Consider the following 20,583-nt stretch of genomic DNA (forward strand, 5'->3'; position numbering starts at 1 on the left):
AACGTTGTTTCGAAGTTACGTCGCTGCTCCACTAGGGAACATACTCATTTAAAGTTGTGCAATGCTCCCCTGTAATGTCAGCCAAAGAACGTTATATGGGAGCATTGCACAAGTTCCTCTTCTCCGCCTCCTCCCCCTCCCTTCCTCCCAGAGCTTCTTGGAGGCACTTAGGACTTTCTGGGAGGGAGGGAGCGAGCGAGGAAGCAGCCTCCTCCCCCCACTCCTCCAGCAGGCAGGGCCACCTGGAACACAGGGGCTTTAGAGGCTGCAGGACCCTGGGATAAGGAGGCCCCGGGGCCCTGGCCTGCAGCTCTAAAGCCCCTTTCAGAATGCGGCCCTGTGAGCACGGGCAGGAGGACTCAGGAGGAGCAGGGGTAGCCGCACAGCCAGCGGCCGTAGAGAAGCGGCGCTTTTCCCTTCAAAGCCGGCCGGAGAGAAGCGGCACTTTGAAGGGGAAAGTGCCACTTCTCTCCAGCCGCTGAATTACACAGAAGCTGAATTGACATGAGAAAGTGCTATATGAGTATCAGATGTGCTTATGCCTCTAATTCTTAGGGTTTCAGCTGTATCCAGGCCACTTCCAGAACAAAGAATAGAAATTGCATCCACAGAGTCCATAAAGTCATGATTTGTATTATTCACTGGGCACCATCTGTGTGCTCAGCACTGTCAGAATATGCCAGAAAATGGAGTCCCTGGGCCAACGCATGTAAGATGTGTAGCCCTGGATAAGATAGCTCAGATATTCAAATATGAAGTGTATAGTTATTGAGCATGTTATCACATGTTCACTGTGATGAGAATATCTAATGAGTGGAGGTGCTGATGGCAATAAAAGTTTTACTTGATTAAGGACTAGAAGATTTGACACTTCAACTTTCTTTCAAGGGGAAAAGCTGCCCAGAGCTCCTGTGCCTGTTTATTTTCCTATCCTGCCTGCAGAGGCTCTGATATATCTCAGAAGTCTCAATTTTTTTCTCAGCTTTAAAATGTGGAATTTTCTTGATGTTTGATTTTAAATATTCTCCTGTGAGAACTGCAACTCAGTCACTGTAGTGTTGTGTTTAAGAGCCTTCTGGAAAGTAACTAACCTTTAAACAGAAGTGAAAGCAGTGTTGCCAATTCTTATGCTTTTGTCATGAGTCTCATGATAATTATTGTTTTCCTTAAAGCTGCAGCTCCTGGAGCCAAGTGGATATGTGATGATTTCAGCCTTCATTCTTAAAGAAAAATGAAGTTGCTAGCCCTTGTGCCTACGGAGAAAGCTTCAAAATGTGACTCCAGTGCACCCTAAAGTCTCCAAAAGCATAAGGCAAATTAAATGAACTCCAAATCTACTTTTACTAATCTCATGATTGTAAAGCCAATCTTATGATTTGTGGTGAGCCTGATTCCTGGTTTTTGAACATTTGGGGTTGGAAATACCATGAAAGTGACTTGGAAGTGTCAGTTTCACTCCTGTTTAAAGTCAGTTTCTAGTCTATTACTTGTAGTGGGGTAACATCCCTACAGCCCCAAGCAGATGAAGTACAAACTTACAGGGCCTTGCCCTAGTGAGATGTTTCCAAAAGTTAAATGATCTATTCCAAGATCAGTACATGATGGTGTACCCCATAAGGCTTCATGGGAATATGCTTATGAATGTATATATGATATAACTGGAATATGTTTTATGCCACATCTGCCATATAACATATCTATGTAAAGGTCATGATCTACTGAATACATTCCTCCTATTTGTATGCATGTATCATTTTTGTACTTGAAGTTAGGAATATTGGCTGTATACTTGCTTGATTTCTAAACAGGCTTAGTAAAGCATTTGGTCAGCTGCTTGAGAAAGGAATGTGCAAATTAAGTGCCCAATCAAGAACCACTTAAGCCAACAATGAACTCGAAGATGCCAATCCACATCGGAGCTTTCCCAGGAATGTGGCTTGGCTGGTAAAAACTGAGTCACGCATGGACGTGTGACTTGCCCATGTGACTCCAAAACTCCATCTTGGAGCTGGACTTTGCATAGGAGAGAAGAGGGGGGTCTCCACACACAAGAGGAAGTCTACTTAAACCCTGGGAGACCCCTCCATTTTGTCTTCAGCTGGCCTCTCCACCCCCAAGGATACCCGAAAGGAACTGGAACAAAGGACAGTAACTACAGGGGGTGAGAGTGATTGCTGGACCCAAACTAGAAGGAGACTATTCTGTAAAAGGAAGCTTACTGGGTGAGGTTTTTATCTGTATTCAGTTTTCTTAGACGTAGATTTGCATGTTCTATTTTATTTTGCTTGGTAATTCACTTTGTTCCGTCTGTTACTACTTGGAACCACTTAATCCTACTTTCAGTATTTAATAAAATCACTTTTTATTTATTAATTAACCCAGAGTATGTATTAATACCTGGGGGGGTCGCAAACAGCTGTGCATCTCTCTCTATCAGTGTTATAGAGAGCGAACAATTTATGAGTTTACCCTGTATAAGCTTTATACAGGATCAAATGGATTTATTTGGGGTTCAGATCCCATTGGGAGTTGGGCATCTGAGTGTTAAAGACAGGAACACTTCTGTAAGCTGCTTTCAGTTAAGTCTGCAGCTTTGGGGCATGTGGTTCAGACCCTGGGTCTGTGTTGGCGCAGATGGGTGTGTCTGGCTCAGCAAGACAGGGTACTGGAGTCCCAAGCTGGCAGGGAAAGCAGGGGCAGAAGTAGTCTTGGCACATCAGTTGTCAGTTCCCAAGGGGGTTTCTGTGATCCACCTTGTCACACAGTGAACTGGAAAAAAAAAGTAATAGAAAGTAATCTAAATTTTTCTACAGTTATTTCAGTTGTTTTATTCAAGAGTTAGTAACAAAGTAAGAATATACATTAAATTTTACACCTAACCAGGTGACTGATTAAGTGATTTGACACAAGATGTCAGAACATGTTAGTATTAGATCTGAGTGGGTCTAATCTTTATTTAATCTTCTTTCTTTATATAGGAATTAGATACAGTGCTTTTGTCAGCTAATTTCTAAGTTATTAGCTGAAAAAAATAACTTAGAAATTCACAATCAAAGGACTTCGCTGGCTTTCTAAATGGCAGGAGAGCAATTAATTGGGAGTGTGGTTCTTATCATATACATCCTCCCTACAGTCTGCGATCTGCAGCCAGCGTCTTGATTGGCGGCAGCGCCCCCAAATCTTGGCGCCCTAGGCGGCCGCCTAGTTTGCTTCCAAGGGAACAGTACACCTCAGTTCACCAGCTCAGATCACTGTACTGTTTAACTTACTCACATAGATATATTTATCATGAAAGCAAGTATAAATTAATTTGACAAAGCATAGAGATTAGATGTTTTCAAGTCACCAGGGCTTGATGAAATACATCCTGGAATACTGAAGGAGCTGACTGAGAAGATGTCTCAGCCATTAGAGATTATCTCTGAAAAGTCGTGAAGACAGGAGAGATTTCAGATGACAGGAAAAGGGCAAATACAGTGCCAAACTAGAAAAAGGAGAATAAAGGCAACATCAGGAATTACAGACCAGTCAACTTAATTTCAGTACCCAGAAAGATTACGGAACAAACAATTAAGCAACCAATTTGCAGACACCTAGAAGAGAATAAAGTGATAAGTAACAGCCAGCATGGATTTACCCAGGACAAGTCATGTAAAACAAACTAATAGCTTTTTTTGAAAGCCTTGCGGATAGGGCTTAGGATAGTGACTTTAGTAAGGTTTTTGATACTGTCTCACAGGAGCTTCTCATAAACAAACTTAGGCCTGGTCTACACTAGGACTTTAAATCGAATTTAGCAGCGTTAATTCGAACTAACCGCTCAACCGTCCACACCAGGAAGCCATTTAATTCGAACTAGAGGGCTCTTTAGTTCGAATTTGGTACTCCACCCCGACAGGTGGAGTAACGCTAAATTCGACATGGCTAGTTCGAATTAGGCTAGGTGTGGATGGAAATCGAACTTAGTAGCTCCGGGAGCTATCCCACAGTGCACCACTCTGTTGACGCTCTGGACAGCAGTCCGAGCTTCGATGCTCTGACCAGCCACACAGGAAACGACCCGGGAAAATTTGAATTCCTTTTCCTTTCTGGACAGTTAGAATCTCATTTTGTGGTTGGACATCGGGGCGAGCTCAGCAGCACCGGCAGCAATGCAGAGCTCTCCAGCAGAGGAGTTCATGTAATCTCTGAATAGAAAGAGGGACCCGGCATAGACTGACCGGGAACTCTTCGATCTGATCGGTGTGGGGGGCAAGTAGTCTGTGCTTTCGGAGCTGCGCTCCAACAAACGGAATGCAAAGACCTACGAGAAGGTCTCCAAAGCCATGATACAGACAGAGGATACAGCCGTCATGCAACGCAGTGCCGCGTGAAAATCAAGGACCCCAGACAAGCCTACCAAAAAATCAAAGCGGCCAACGGATGCTACAGAGCCTGCCACCACTGCCCCACCAGTGACCATGGACTCTGATGATGGGACAGTGTCGACGGACAGTTCCTCGACGATGTTCACGGACGGGGAAGATGAGGAAGGGTTTGTGGAGGACGAGGCAGGCGACAGCGCTTACAACGCTGGTGTCCCCGACAGCCAGGATCTCTTCATCACTGTCACGGAGATCCCCTACCAACCCTCCCCGGCCATGAACCCGGATCCTGAATCAGGGGTAGGAGCAGTTGGTAAGTGCTTTAACCATGTTAACTTTTATTCTTAATATAACAGCAATCTGAAGTGTGTGAAAAGGAGGTCTCTGTATATATGGTGATAGAACAGAAATCCTCCTGGGAGATCTCCACGAAGCTCTCCTGCCGTTAATCGATAAGCATCAGCAGGAGGTTCCTGGGGAGAGCTGCCTTATTGGGTGCTCCGTGATAGCACACTTTTCCGCGCGAGGCTTTCATGCGGTATTCAGGGAGCACTGCCTCCCAGAGCACGGCTGCATAGGTCCGTGGTTCGTGCTAAGAGAGCGCATGCTGCGTGAAATCATCTCCTTCAGTGCCCGTCCTCACGGTTATCTCGCTCGGAGACTCCTGCATCTAAGTAGGGGAATTACTGTAATGTTACGCCTGGTCCAAAGTATTTTTAAAAAATCTCCGGACAGATGGCATAGCACAGACTCAGCACGCAGCTGCGTGACGAGCGTAACGGAAAGCCAAAGAATCAAATGGACGCTCATGGAGGGAGGGGGGAACGAGGACGCAAGGTATCCCACAGTTCCTGCTGTCTCCGAAAAGCATTTGCATTCTTGGCTGATCTCCAAATGCTTCTAGGGTCAAACACAGTGTCCGCAGTGGGTCGGGGCATAGCTCGGCAATTTACGCACCCCCCCCCCCCAACCCCCAGAAGTTAAAGGGAAAACAATCCTCTGTTGACTCTTTTACATGTCACCGTATCTGTACTGAATGCTGCAGATAGACGCGCTGCTGCAGCACTCAACAACAACATCCTTCCTCCCACCCCGCCATGGGTGGCTGATGGTACAATAGGACTGCTACCCGTCCTCATCATCAGCGTATTGGCACATGGGGCAGTGCAAAAGGACTGGTAACCATACCAACTTGCTTGGGACAGGTCGATCAAGGTCGCCTGGTCCTAATTTTTCATGGTAGATGGTGCAGTATGGCTGGTAACCGTCCTCATCATTGCAACAGGGGGCTGAGCTCCATCAGCCCCCACCCTTCATTGTAAAGAAAAGATTCAATTGCCCCTGGACTAGCAGAGGGATGATTGGCTCCCTCCTCCACACCCCTTAATGTCATCTCTGGACTATCATTGCAGCTGGAGGCTTCCTTCCACTCATTTCTCACAAACGACTACCTGTGTCTTATTCATGCATTCTATATTACTTCATCACACAAGTGGGGAGACAATGGTATTGGAACCCAGGAAGGCTGGGGGAAGAACGGAATGAACAGCTGGGGTTGTTTCAGGAGCACACCCTGTGAATAGCATTCAGCTCAAAATTTATGCATGATTGGCCAGAGAGCAGCTGTGCTCTCTGGTTCTATGATACAGTGGTTCTCTAGTACAGTTGCCCATATTCTAGGCAGGACTGATTCTATTTTTAGATACCCAAAAAGGAGGGATTGACTCGGGGAGTCATTCCCAAATTTTGCTTTTGCGCCCCTGGCTGATCGGCCAGGGGCACTTATGACAGCACCAAATGGCGCAGTGCAAAAGGACAGGTAACCATGACCATCTTATTACCGTCTTCTTACCAGTTCATGGTATGGTAGACGGTGCAGTATGCCTGGTAACCATCGCTGCTATCATGCAAAAGCAAAAGCATGCTGCTGTGTAGTGCTGCTGGTCCGCCTCTGTCAGCAGCATCTAGTACACATACGGTGACATACACAAAAGGCAAAATAGGGTCCATTGTTGCCACGCTATGGCGTGTGCCAGGGCATTTCATGGAAAACGTGCTCGAAATGATTGTCTGCCGTTGCTTTCCCGGAGGAAGGAATGACTGGCGACATTTACCCAGAATCCACCGCGCAAATGATTTGTGCAACAGCAGGCACAGGGGTCTCAACAAAAAATTCACAGAGACAGCCTACACTCAGTTAATTGTTCGCAAAAAAGTATCTTTGCAAGGAATTCACTAACTGTTTCCCATCTCACAGCTTCCACTGTCTCCAGACCTTCCACAGCATCCCCCTCGCAGAGGCTGGCGAAGATTAGGCGGCGAAAGAAAAAGACAAGGGACACGATTTTCGATGAATGTGTGGGCTGCTACCTAGCTGAGGCGGACCAGCAGAGGCAGTGGAGGGAGAAAGTCTCTCTGTACCAGCGCTCACACAGCGAATGGGAGGAGAGGTGGCGTGAGGAACACAAGCAGGCGACTCAAGCAATGCTTGTACTAGTGAGGGAGCAAACGGACACGCTCCGGCGACTTGTGTATGTTCTGCAGGACCGCTGCAGGACAGAGCCCCCGGCAGTATCTCTGCAACCGCCCTCCCCCGCCACAAAGTCACATACCCCCCTCACCCTAAATAACCAGGAGGATGCCCGCCCTGGGCCGTGAATACTGTCACTGCACCCCAGCAGAGTGCTCAAGTAACCAAAAGCTCTCATACCCTACGTTTGCATAAGTCCTTCCCTTCCGGACTCAAACAAGTCCCAATCCCAGTCCCATCCCATAACTGTGTACTTAAGTAATAAAAATACTTTGCTGTTAAGTACTGTTTCCGTCATGTTTTTTCACTGAAGACTGTGTTTGAATGGGGTGCGTGGGGAAGTGCGTTGCTAATTGCATAGGACAGGCACCTTTCCCAGGGTACAGACACGGGGGCCGGATCAGCAGCGGGTCACACACACAGTGCAGTCAGTAGGCACCGTGGTCGGTATGGGAGGTGGTTTCCAGGATCTGTGTGGGCGGGGGAGATGTGACTTTGCAGCGGGGGAGGGCGGTTACAGATCTTATACAGCGGTCCTTGTCCTGGACCGCTGAGTCACGCAGCAGAGGAATCTGTATCCGTCCTCCTCCGCCACAAGGCCACATAGCCCCCCGCACACAGAATCCCAAAAAGGAGGGATGTCAGGCTCCGTTGAAACAAGCAGTCTGGCAATGCGGACCGCTGTAGGAGCAGGAGCCTGTCATTCCTTGAGTTTAGAGGCGGTCTTTACATCAGCGCACACCCTACCCACGACAGTCTGCGTTCCAGTTTCAACCCTTTAACGAAAAGTCATGAATAAAGAAACCTCTCCTCAGTAACAGTGTGACATGTATTTTATTTTTACACGTGTCTTGGAAGTGGGGGAAACGGGGAGAACGGGGTATTTAACCGAAGAGGAGAGTCAACAGTAACTGGGTAAAGAAACAGGGGCAGGTTCAGCTTCTCTGTAAAGAAACTGAACAGTCACAGGTCATGCTGCTCGCTGCTATTTGAAGAGTTCCTTGTCGCTGTCCCAGGCGCCTGTATAGGGCTTCATGAGCAAGTGCATTAGCGGGCAGGCTGGGTCACCGAGGATCACTATAGGCAAATGCACATCCACAACAGTTATTTCGTGGTACGGGAAGAAACTACCTTCCAGCAGGCGTCTGAGCAGCCCACAGTTCCTGAGAACACACGCATCAGGAACCTTGCCCGGCCATCCGACGTTCATGTTGGTAAAACGTCCCCTATGGTCCCCCAGTGCTTGCAGAACCATTGAAAAGTAGCCCAATTTCTCAGCAGCTGAATGTGGAAGAGGTGGACGATAAAGTGCGAGGAGGAGAAAACGGCGATGATCGCAGCGGGCTCCATGCTTGCAGTGCTGTGGCGTCCACGCTGTCACTGACCAGAAAAGTGCACGAACAGATTGCCCGCAGGCGCTTTCAGGGAGGGAGGGAGTGAGGGCGTGATTGACGGTTCAATGACGACAGTTACCCAAAACCACCCTCGACACATTTTTTCCCCCAGCAGGCATTGGGGGCTCTACCCAGCATTCCAATGGTCAGCGGGGACTGCGGGAACTGTGGGATAGCTTCCCACAGTGCACCGCTTCCAAAGTCGACGCTGGCCCCGTGAATGTGGACTCAGAAATTCGAATTAGTGTATTTAGTATGGATACACAAATTCGACTTCATAAGGTCGAATCCACAAATTCGAACTAAGTTGATTCGAAATAGTCTTGTAGTGTAGACAAGGCCTTAGGGAAATACAAACTAGATGGAGCTACTATAAGGTGGGTGCATAACTGGTTGGAAACCCATTCCGAGAGAGAAGTTATCAGTGGTTCAGTCATGCTGGAAGGGCATAACGAGTGGGGTCCCACAGGGACTGATTTTGGGTCTGGTTCTGTTCAATATCTTCATCACTGATTTAGATAATGGCATAGAAAGTACACTTAGAAAGTCTGCGGACAATACCAAGCTCGGAGGGGTTGCAAATGCTTTGGAGGACAAGATTAAAATTCAAAATGATCTGGACAAACTGGAGAAATGGTCTGAAATAAATAGGATGAAATTCAATAAGGACAAATGCAAAGTCCTCCACTTAGGAAGGAACAATCAGTTGCACACATACAAAAAGGGAAATAAGTGCCTAGGAAGGAGTACTGCAGAAAGAGATCTGGGGAGGTCATAGTAGACCACAAGCTAAATATGAGTCAACAGTGTAACACTGTTGCCAAAAAAGCAAACCTCATTCTGGGCTCTATTACAAGGAATGTTGTAAGCAAGACACAACAAGTAATTCTTCCACTCTACTCTGAGCTCACTAGGCCTCAACTGGAGTATTGTGTCCAATTCCAGGCGCCGCATTTCAGGAAAGATGTGGACAAATTGGAGAAAGTCCAGAGAAGAGCAACGTCAGTTATTAAAGGTCTAGAAAACATGATTTATGAGGGAAGATTGAAAAAATTGGGTTTGTTTAGTCTGGAGAAAAGAAGACTGAGGGGGGACATGATAACAATTTTCAGGTGCATAAAAGGTTGTTACAAGGAGAAGGGAAAAAAATTATTCTCCTTAACCTCTGAGGATAGGACAGGAAACAATAGGCTTAAATTTCAGCAAGGGTGGTTTAGGTTGGACAGTAGGAAAAACTTCCTGTCAGGGTGGTTACACACTGGAATAAATTGCCTAGGGAGCTTGTGGAATCTCTGTCACTGGAGATTTTTAAAAGCAAGTTAGACAAATACCCGTCAGGTATGGTCTAGATAATACTTAATCCTGCCTTGAGTGCAGGGGACTGGACTAGAAGACCTCTTGAGTTTCCTTTCAGCCCTACAATTCTATGATTCAAGTGATAGCAAGTAGAAGTATTAAAAGCAAATGGTGATGTATAAAATAAAATCACAGCATGCATTCTAGAGCCTAGACTTATTTAATAAGATGCTCTCATGTCTCATAAAATTTGCTCACCCAAAATCCCTGCAGCAATTTACAACCAGGCAGGCTGTGACCCTTCTTTCATGAGACATGCACACTGTCAGCTGGCCTCTTAGGAAAGGATCCTGTGTGTCTTTGTACTCTAACAATCCTTTGTCTTTAGACATAACCATGACACCCCCCTGCTGTTTGTTTCTTCCTGTAGATTTCCTTTTGTGTAGCTTTTCCAATCTCCCAATCTGCACCTAGTTCAGTATGCAAATAGGGATACAATATACAATAAACAAATGGCCAAACAGGGAAATAAGGGTCAGTTACCTTGGAGATGTTATTCCTTTCAGGAGGGAGGTATGTCTCTGCCTGGAGACCTGCCTTAACTCCACCTAGACCAGGGGTTGGCAACCTTTCGGAAGTGGTGTGCCAAGTCTTCATTTATTCACTCTAATTTAAGGTTTCATTTGCCAGTAATACATTTTAATGTTTTTAGAAGGTCTCTTTCTATAAGTCTATAATATATAACTAAACCATTGTTGTATGTAAAGTAAATAAGGTTTTAAAAATGTTTAAGAAGCTTCACTTAAAATTAAATTAAAATGCAGAGCCCCCCGGACCGGTGGCCAGGACCTGGGCAGTGTGAGTGCCACTGAAAATCAGCTTGCGTGCCGTCTTCGGCACGCGTGCCATAGGTTGCCTACCCCTGACCTAGACCTTAAGAAAATAATTTTCAGTGTAGATAAACATTATGCATACATATATCTCATGACTGATGATGACCAGTGGGCTACCAACTCTTGATGCAGACTTCACATGACTTTGGTGAACCATTACGCAGCTACTGAGCCTGGGGATCTTTGGACCACCCTATGCACCCTCTGTTGATCTCAAGGGGTCCCTGGCTCACTGGCGACCGAAGTCATAATGCTCTTCTTCATTCTTATAGGGCCCTTATTAAGGCTTCAACCTTTCCTTGCTTTCTGTGGAACTCTGCACCCTATGGTATAAGCACACACCCTCTGAGTGCCAAATTTCCTTTTTGGAATTATAAGATTCAGACTTTTTCAGATAATTGCCTTCCTTAATGAAGGCACATTATCCATAAACACTTCCCACGCGCTGACCTGCACTTTGCCACGTTGTGCAGTAAATTCTGTTGCAGTGCAGAATCTGGTAAAGCTCAAGCCATTTTGTGGGCTCATCCAACAAAGTCGTCTAGCAAGTTTAGCTTTGACATTTTCCTTTCCTCTTATTTATACTGTTTTGAAAAGAGTTGATTTTTGACCTGTCATGTGACAATGGCCAAGAAGCACTGAAAGAGTCAATTTCTTCCAGGACTGAATAAGGCAGGTTATTAAAATAAGCACAGATGATCCCTAAAGCTACTCTGTCTCTCTTTCTGCTTTACTTTGTATCTACCTTAGGTATTTATATGCTCCCATTACTGTGGTATCTGAGCGTCTCATGGTCTCAATGGGAGGTAGGGCAGTGCTATGATCCCCATTGTACAGATGGGGAACTAAGGCACAAAGAGACATGATGCAGATTTGTAAAGGTATTTAGGCACCTAAAGGTGCAGATAGGCACCTAATGGGAGTTTCAAAAGCGCCAGTCTACATCTTTAGGTGCCTAAATACCATTATCAGAGGGGTAGCCGTGTTAGTCTGGTTCTGTAGAAGCAGCAAAGAATCCTGTGGCACCTTATAGACTAACAGACGTTTTGCAGCATGAGCTTTCGTGGGTGAATACCCACTTCTTCGGTCTTGCATCCGAAAAAGTGGGTATTCACCCACGAAAGCTCATGCTGCAAAACGTCTGTTAGTCTATAAGGTGCCACAGGATTCTTTGTTGCTTCTAAATACCATTAAAAATCTGGCCCTAAATGCCTTGACTGAGGTCACACAGGAAGCCTAGACAGATCAGGGAATTCAAGCAAGGTCCCAGGCTAGCACTCTAATCACCAGACCATCCTGTTTCTCTACTCTGGAGCTTCTGCCTAGGACGGAGGTGGGTAAACTACGGCCTGCGGGACCGTCCTGCCCGACCCCTGAGCTCCCAGCCAGGGAGGCTAGCCCCCGGCCCCTCCCCTCCCCCACTCTTCATATGCTTGAGATAAACACGATAAAGAGTTTAAGTTTCCCATACCTCTGAGCATTCGTTCACAAGTCCTAGGGTTTCGCTTATTGCATTAAGCACCGTGGCTAATGGTACTGGCTGTAAACAGATATGACAGCTCAACTCAGCTTACAGCAGGGCAGCCTCCAGCTTAGCTCGAAACTCAGCCCCCGCAGGAATCAGCGTGGCTGTTGTTTTAAGCAAATTTTATGCATCTTGTAGAAAGAATTCTAGTGTAGCTCCATTTAATATCTTATACTTTGCCTACAAGGGACTGCATCCTGCTCTTCCAAGGGAATGGTCTCTGTGAGCTAACATGTTTTGTATCTAGTTAAATATATCTATGATCCTTTTAAAAAAAAAAGTTGAGAAAGGGAAGGAGAGGGAAATACCTTACGAATAAAGAATCCAGATTCTGTCTGGTAAGAGCTGCTCTCCCCGAGATTGCTTAGAAGCACACGGAAACATTAATAAGACAGAAAGAAAGAAAAAAGCTCAATAGGAGGAGCAGTTATGAAACCACATCAAACCCCGCCCTTGTTGGCCGTTGCTCCTGCTCGCTGGCTGCTTCACATCACGGAGAAAACAGTTGTTTGTGCGTTCTCACAAGCTGCTGTCCCCAGAGCTGACACGTAGTGAGAGGGGAGTCCTACAGCCCACTCAGCACCGAGGGAGCTTTGTCATTTTTTTGTTCTATGTTCATTTTCCCCGCAGATAAATTCCTCGATGCATTAACGAGGAGACACTCCAGGCTCCCGGAGTATCGCGCCTAGAATTAACTTGCCTTCTCCCTACATGCGAGCAACTATTACAGCCGTAGCGTGTCTCATCATGGCTGCCAGGATACTTAGGCAACAACGCTACTCATTAACCGAGTACGACAAGCTGTCAGCCCGTTAAACTCAGTTCCACAGTACAGCTCAGGACGACATCCTCATTAAATCTCAGTTTACCCATTATTAAATCAACAAGTTCTTTTGACAATGAGTTGGATTAGCTAAAACCTGCTAGCACTATATAACATTGAGATATTAGCAAGCCAATTAAAATCATTTCAAACTATTTAACAATATCTTGAGGTTCCAACTTGGAAAGATGCTCTTTGCTACTGATTTAGTAAATGTCATATACAATGCACTGGTTTTATTATCAGAGATCAATGGGAAACAGTAGTAAGTAGAAGCAGAAGGGACAAAACTGAGAGCCTTTCAGGGTCATAACCAACACCACAACTGAAAAACAAAGCCATCTAAAATCCCAAATCGCTTTCTGCCCTCTTGTGGTGGAAATTGGAATGATCTCTTCTTGTTTTAAAGTAAAGAGCTCTATGCCATCTTTTATTGTATGAGATGTCATAGATGGTTATGTTCAAGGGCATACACAGTATTATAAAATTTTAGCCTTGCTGTACTCATTTATAAACAGAAAATCTTACCCCTCTGTTTGTTCTTGCATACTGACTGGAAAAAGAAAGTTTGAGAGAGAGAAGATAAGTGAGGTAATAGAACCACGCTGGGGTGCGGGGCAGGCAGACCCCTGTGGGACGTGACTCCCGAGAGCCTCCCAGCCGGTGGAGGAGCAAGTGGGCAGAGGGGACGGGGTGGAGATACCTGGGCTGGCCGGACAACTGAGCAGAGCACGGGGCAGGGGCTGGAGAGGAGCCAGCCTGCGGTGGCCCCTCAGCTGGCAGCGCAAGTGAAGTGCAGCGCCTGGCTGGCTGACGGGCACCTGTTGAGCATGGGCCCAGCGCCATTGTAAACCCACTGGTACTGCTCAGGACATTAGTGTGTGCCTGGGCACACCCAGCACACCCCCTGCGCACGCCTCTGATTTAACACAAAGATCTGGTGATTCTTGGCTTCTTAGGCATCATGGTCAGTATAATCAAACATTGGTGATAGGATGTTATGAAATTTCCCATAAAGCTGTGATAGACTGTTCCGTCCTCTGGTAGTCAGAGACACAACACGGGTGAGGGAATATCTTTTATTGGACCAACTTCTAAATAAAAGGGATTACCTCACCCACCGTGTGTCTCTGATGTCCTGGGACCAACATGGCTACAACAATACTACAAACAACTATGACAGTCAGTTCATCTGCCACAAGATATATCAGAGGGGAGCACTAACAACCAGACTCCTCTGGGTGGATCCTCTTTATCTGCCACAAACATCTGAGTATTATACAAGACTCCATAGGAGAAAGTCATGCAGCTAAACAATATGTTGGTTTAGATGAGACCTACCACATTATTTCTGACACCTATACAATCTATGCTCTTTTTAAAGTATCTGTAGAATTTCTTTGAAAGGGTCATTTGTATTCAGAAACCTTTGTGATTAAACTATATTAATGAATGGAAGTGTAACTTGTTTTCTTGAGCATAAAGGTTCTTCTAACAGTCATTCATAAAAGATTTCTGCACTATTTGTCAAGAATTAGCTATACATACCAGTTCCACAGATTCTATGTCTTCCATTGCTGCTCATGTCTTTTCTATGATGCGGTATGCATGCATAAAGTGGCCTGAAAAAAAACACATAGGGATCATCATTACACCCAGGTCTGCCCATCCTGTTCAGCAATTATTTCTCCTCCCAAGGCCAAAATCAATTCTGTCCCCACAGTTCACTCTAGCCCAACATCAGTTCTGTTTCCACATCTATTCTGCCCCCTCCAATCTCTCATCAGTTCTGCCTACGTGCCAGCCTCAACTCTGCTCCTCATGCAACTCCTGATGTGAAGTGATGAGTCATCCCTGAACAGGTGTCTGATTAATCCACATGCAGTGATGAGTCATTCCTGTGCTAGGCTCCAGCCAATCCACAAGCCAGGAGCTGGTCTGGTGACTCTCAAGGCAGGTGTATAAGCCTCACAGGAGCAACAGCCCCTCAGTCTGCTCCCATGTCACTACAGGGCTTGGAACTCTCCCCTGCCTGATAGTGGTGACAGACTTCGTAGGCCTTGGCCTGCTTAAGCCCTGCTCCAGCCTAGCTCCTAGCCCCACTCTTGCTTTGCTCTCAACCTATTCCTGACTCTGGCTCCAGTTCCTCATCCCAACTGCTACCACACTGACCACTATACCAAACTATACCTCTACCTCGATATAACCCAGTCCTCGGGAGCCAAAAAATCTCACCGCCTTATAGGTGAGACCGTGTTATATCAGGTTCGGTCCGGTACAGCATACTGGTAAGAGCTGGTACACCGTGCCGGACTAGACCGGCTTCCCCTGCAGTGATTTAAAGGTCCCAGTGCTCCAGCTGCTGCAGGGAGCCCCGGGCCCTTTAAATCGCTGCCAGAGCTCCGGCAGTGATTTAAAGGGCCCGGGGCTCCCTGCAGTCGCCAGAGCCTCTGGCTCTTTAAATCACTGCCAGAGCCCCTAATTGGCTGCTTTTTTCCAGGCGGTAGCAAATGCAGAAAGCAATCAATCCAAGGGAGTTTTCCCTTAGGCAGCACTAAAAATATGTGCCCCTCAGACACCTGGCTAGCTTTTCCAAAAAATTATTACCCAGGTCTGCAACCGGGCATGCTTTAAGTGCTGGCAGTCCAAGCTTTAAATGACTGCTTCATGGAGCAGCTGGTACGGGAACCCACAAGGGGAGAGGCAACTCTAGATTTAATCCTGAGTGGAGCACAGGAGCTGGTCCAAGAGGTAACTATAGCAGGACCGCTTGGAAATAGTGACCATAATACAATAGCATTCAACATCCCTGTGGTTAGAAGAACACCTCAACTGCCCAACACTGTGGCATTTAATTTCAAAAGGGGGAACTATACAAAAATGAGGGGGTTAGTTAGACAAAAGTTAAAAGGTACAGTGACAAAAGTGAAATCCCTGCAAGTTGCATGGGCCCTTTTTAAAGACACCATAATAGAGGTCCAACTTCAATGTATACCCCAAATTAAGAAAAACAGTAAAAGAACTAAAAAAGAGCCACCGTGGCTTAACAACCATATAAAAGAAGCAGTGAGAGATAAAAAGACTTCCTTTAAAAAGTGGAAGTCAAATCCTAGTGAGGCAAATAGAAAGGAGCACAAACACTGCCAACTTAAATGCAAGAGTGTAATAAGAAAAGCCAAAGAGGAGTTTGAAGAACGGCTAGCCAAAAACTCCAAAGGTAATAACAAAATGTTTTTTAAGTACATCAGAAGCAGGAAGCCTGCTAAACAACCAGTGGGGCCCCTTGATGATCAAAATACAAAAGGAGCGCTTAAAGACGATAAAGTCATTGCGGAGAAACTAAATGGATTCTTTGCTTCAGTCTTCACGGCTGAGGATGTTAGGGAGATTCCCAAACCTGAGCTGGCTTTTGTAGGTGACAAATCTGAGGAACTGTCACAGATTGAAGTGTCACTAGAGGAGGTTTTGGAATTAATTGATAAACTCAACATTAACAAGTCACCGGGACCAGATGGCATTCACCCAAGAGTTCTGAAAGAACTCAAATGTGAAGTTGCGGAACTATTAACTAAGGTTTGTAACCTGTCCTTTAAATCGGCTTTGGTACCCAATGACTGGAAGTTAGCTAATGTAACGCCAATATTTAAAAAGGGCTCTAGGGGTGATCCCGGCAATTACAGACCGGTAAGTCTAACGTCGGTACCGGGCAAATTAGTTGAAACAATAGTAAAGAATAAAATTGTCAGACACATAGTTAAACATAAACTCTTGAGCAATAGTCAACATGGTTTCTGTAAAGGGAAATCGTGTCTTACTAATCTATTAGAATTCTTTGAAGGGGTCAACAAACATGTGGACAAGGGAGATCCGGTGGACATAGTGTACTTGGATTTCCAGAAAGCCTTTGACAAGGTCCCTCACCAAAGGCTCTTACGTAAATTAAGCTGTCATGGGATAAAAGGGAAGGTCCTTTCATGGATTGAGAACTGGTTAAAGGACAGGGAACAAAGGGTAGGAATTAATGGTAAATTCTCAGAATGGAGAGGTGTAACTAGTGGTGTTCCCCAAGGGTCAGTCCTTGGACCAATCCTATTCAATTTATTCATAAATGATCTGGAGAAAGGGGTAAACAGTGAGGTGGCAAAGTTTGCAGATGATACTAAACTTCTCAAGATAGTTAAGACCAAAGCAGATTGTGAAGAACTTCAAAAAGATCTCACAAAACTAAGTGATTGGACAACAAAATGGCAAATGAAATTTAATGTGGATAAATGTAAAGTAATGCACATTGGAAAAAATAACCCCAACTATACATACAACATGATGGGGGCTAACTTAGCTACAACGAGTCAGGAAAAAGATCTTGGCGTCATCGTGGATAGTTCTCTGAAGATGTCCACGCAGTGTGCAGAGGCGGTCAAAAAAGCAAATAGGATGTTAGGAATCATTAAAAAGGGGATAGAGAATAAGACTGAGAATATATTATTGCCCTTCTATAAATCCATGGTACGCCCACATCTCGAATACTGTGTACAGATGTGGTCTCCTCACCTCAAAAAAGATATTCTAGCACTAGAAAAGTTTCAGAAAAGGGCAACTAAAATGATTAGGGGTTTAGAGAGGGTCCCATACGAGGAAAGATTAAAGAGGCTAGGACTCTTCAGCTTGGAAAAGAGAAGGGGGGACATGATAGAGGTATATAAAATCATGAGTGATGTTGAGAAAGTGGATAAGGAAAAGTTATTTACTTATTCCCATAATACAAGAACTAGGGGTCACCAAATGAAATTAATAGGCAGCAGGTTTAAAACAAATAAAAGGAAGTTCTTCTTCACGCAGCGCACAGTCAACTTGTGGAACTCCTTACCTGAGGAGGTTGTGAAGGCTAGGACTATAACAATGTTTAAAAGGGGACTGGATAAATTCATGGTGGCTAAGTCCATAAATGGCTATTAGCTAGGATGGGTAAGAATGGTGTCCCTAGCCTCTGTTCATCAGAGGATGGAGATGGATGGCAGGAGAGAGATCACTTGATCATTGCCTGTTAGATTCACTCCCTCTGGGGCACCTGGCATTGGCCACTGTCGGTAGACAGATACTGGGCTAGATGGACCTTTGGTCTGACCCGGTACGGCCTCTCTTATGTTCTTAAGCTAAATTCTGTTACTCTGCATTTGCCAACATCCTAGGTGTCTTTCAATGGGAACTTTTCTATTTGAGGTACATTCCTTGGGCTTGATTCTCCTTTTATTTACACTGATATAAATCAGCAGTTATGTCACTGAACTCAATGGAATTGTGTTTGTAAAACTGGTGAGAGAGGAGAATCAAGGTCCTAATCTTTAACAAACAGGTCTCTGAACAGGCTTGGGATATTTGCTCCACTTAATACTTTTTGTCTTCTACATACATTTTTTTCTACCAGTACCTTTCAGTTTACTTAAGGAGTTGAACCTAAACACCACTAATTGGCATCTGGCAAGTACAGATAAAGTACAGATAAAACAGAAAGGACAAAATTTGATGATGACACAAACACTTGGAAGTATATGTCAGTGGAAAGTAGTATAACATACATTTATTTTCCATTGAATGCCAAATTGGTGTAACTTATGCACTGCTGGACTAAAGGAGGACAGCAGGAAAGGTAGGTCTACAGGTTGCTTTATCTTATACTCTCCTGCTTTCAGGGGAAGCTCTATGTTTTTTTGCCACCCCAAGCATGGCAGTCAGGTGGCCTTCGGCAGCATGCCTGCAGGCAGTCCATGGTCACATGGATTCAGCGGCGTTTCTGCGGGTGATCTGCTGGTCCCACGGCTTCGGTGTACCCGCCGCCAAATTGCCACCGAAGCTGCGGGACCAGCGGACCCCTCGCAGGCATGTCGCCAAAGGCCACCTGACTGCCGCCCTCACGGCAACTGGCACGCTGCCCCGCGTGACTTGCCGCCCTAGGCATGCGCTTGCTGCGCTGGTGCCTGGAGCCACCTCTGCCTGTTTTCCTGCAACCATATACCCCTCCATCACAGTGTGCATCATTCAGCATGCTGGCCTGTCACCTTCTGCTGGCAGTCTTGGGGATTAGCTTGAGGCCGATGCCCCCAACTGTGGTCTGCACACCGTCATCCAATCTCTGCCATCTGCCTACAGCCCCTCTCGCAACCTCAGGAACCATGGTGTCTTCTTTGTGGCTTGGCCCCCCAACTGTGTCACTGGCCATGTTCCCCCCATTCCAGGGGGGTTTAGCTCCTAGTCCAGATGCTTCCCCAGTGGTGACTGGAGTCAATTGTCCTGCCATTTCCCCAGTGGCGAGTGTGGGGGACCTGGGCCTGCCCACTACTCCGGGTCCCAGCCCAGGGACTCTCCAGACCACAGTAACTTACTGCGTTCCTTTGCTTCTACCATCACTGCATTTCCCCAGACCACTTCCCCATGGCCACAGCACCTTCCTCATTCTCAGCAGCCCATCTGGAGCTCCTTCTCTTCTCCCGCCTGCACTGCTCTGTCCAAAGTGCTACAGAGTTGCAGCCTACTCCAGACAATCCTCGCTCCCTCCCCAAGCTCCACGTAGCTATCAGAGCTGCCCGGGGAGGGGTGAGGAAGTGGGGCAATTTGCCCCAGGCCCCGCAGGGCCCTGGTCTGGTGGCAGTCCGGATCTTCGGGGTCAGGGGGCCCTTCAGTGCTGCTGAAGATGCGGACCGACCGACCGAAGCCCCCCGCCGCTGAAATGCCACCAAAGACCCAGACCGCTGCCGGGTGGGTACAAGCGCCACAGGCCCCCTGAATCCTCTGGGTGGCCCTGGTAGCTATTGACCTTGCTCTGCCTTGCAGCTCTTTTTATATGGGCATGTTGGGCCCTGATTGGCTGCTCCTCATAGCCTCTCCTCCTATTGGCTGCTTTTTTGCTCCCTAGGGCTCTATTAACCCCTTATCTGCCAGTGTGGGGCAGATGTGCCCTCACACTCCCTCTTGCCCCTGTGTGTTTAAGTGATACATTTTCCACACCCACTGAATGCCAGACTGATGCTTTCTGGCCAACTCAAACCCATCATACAACAATACAGCCATTTTTGTCACTACTGAATTTGGCTGAGAGACTTCTACAATGGCAAGTTTATACTAAGTCTTGGCAGAAAAGGATCACATTCTACCAGTAACTGAAAGCCTGCACAATCACATGGGTGTAATTAATAAAGTTGTGTGTAAAAAAGCAAAAATAATTGAAAAACTTAAAAATTTGATAGTAAGGGTGTGAATCCCATTTGTATGCTGGTCATGTTGTGTGGATAGTTGTGTTGATGTGTGTCTAGGAGGTATTGTGCTGGGAGGTGTGTGTTGATTTGTGCAGGTGGTGAATGAGGGGTGTGCGCTGTGAAGAGGGACTATGTGTTTTGGGGGTTATTGTGTATGCTGGTTGGGGTGTGTATACTGGTTGTGATGTGTGGATGGTTGTGTTGATTTGTGTGTAAGGAGAGTTGTGCTAGAAGAGTTGTGTGGATTTGTGTGGGTGACAGTTGGGCACATGGGTGTGGCAGTTGGACCAACCAATCGACCATCTATGCGGTCTCCCTCCTAAAACCAAAGAACCAGTTACATGCAAATTAGCTGAAGAGTAAGGGTGGGGATTGGTTGAAGTACCTCTGATATCAAAATAGTTTTGGACTCTATAGACATAATAGACTTCAGAGTGATACAAAGTGACAATCCTGAATCTTATTATATTGTATAGCTCCCAGCTGACATTGCCTTCTAACAGCAAAC

The 20,583-nt window shown here is 46.1% G+C and overlaps 1 protein-coding gene across 5 annotated transcripts in view; it reads right to left on the minus strand.

Moving 5' to 3' along the window:
* The window catches only part of DDO (D-aspartate oxidase), a 33,815-nt gene extending 14,223 nt beyond the window's left edge, over positions 1–19,592 (minus strand). The window contains exons 1-2 of one of the 5 annotated variants that reach the window (XM_045011320.1): positions 19,206–19,592; positions 14,374–14,447 (exon numbers count right to left, since the gene is read on the minus strand). In XM_045011320.1, coding sequence (XP_044867255.1) covers positions 14,374–14,400 — 27 coding nt within the window. In that variant the 5' untranslated portion in view covers positions 14,401–14,447; positions 19,206–19,592. Of the gene's footprint in view, positions 1–12,310; positions 12,690–14,373; positions 14,448–14,622; positions 14,640–18,881; positions 18,898–19,205 lie in introns of those variants that run through there. The other 4 variants (XM_045011321.1, XM_045011319.1, XM_045011322.1 and 1 more) reach the window with 4 other exon arrangements.
* Positions 19,593–20,583: the final 991 nt, after the last annotated feature.

This window comes from Mauremys mutica, chromosome 3 (assembly GCF_020497125.1).
Source record: "Mauremys mutica isolate MM-2020 ecotype Southern chromosome 3, ASM2049712v1, whole genome shotgun sequence".
Lineage (NCBI taxonomy): Eukaryota > Metazoa > Chordata > Testudines > Geoemydidae > Mauremys > Mauremys mutica.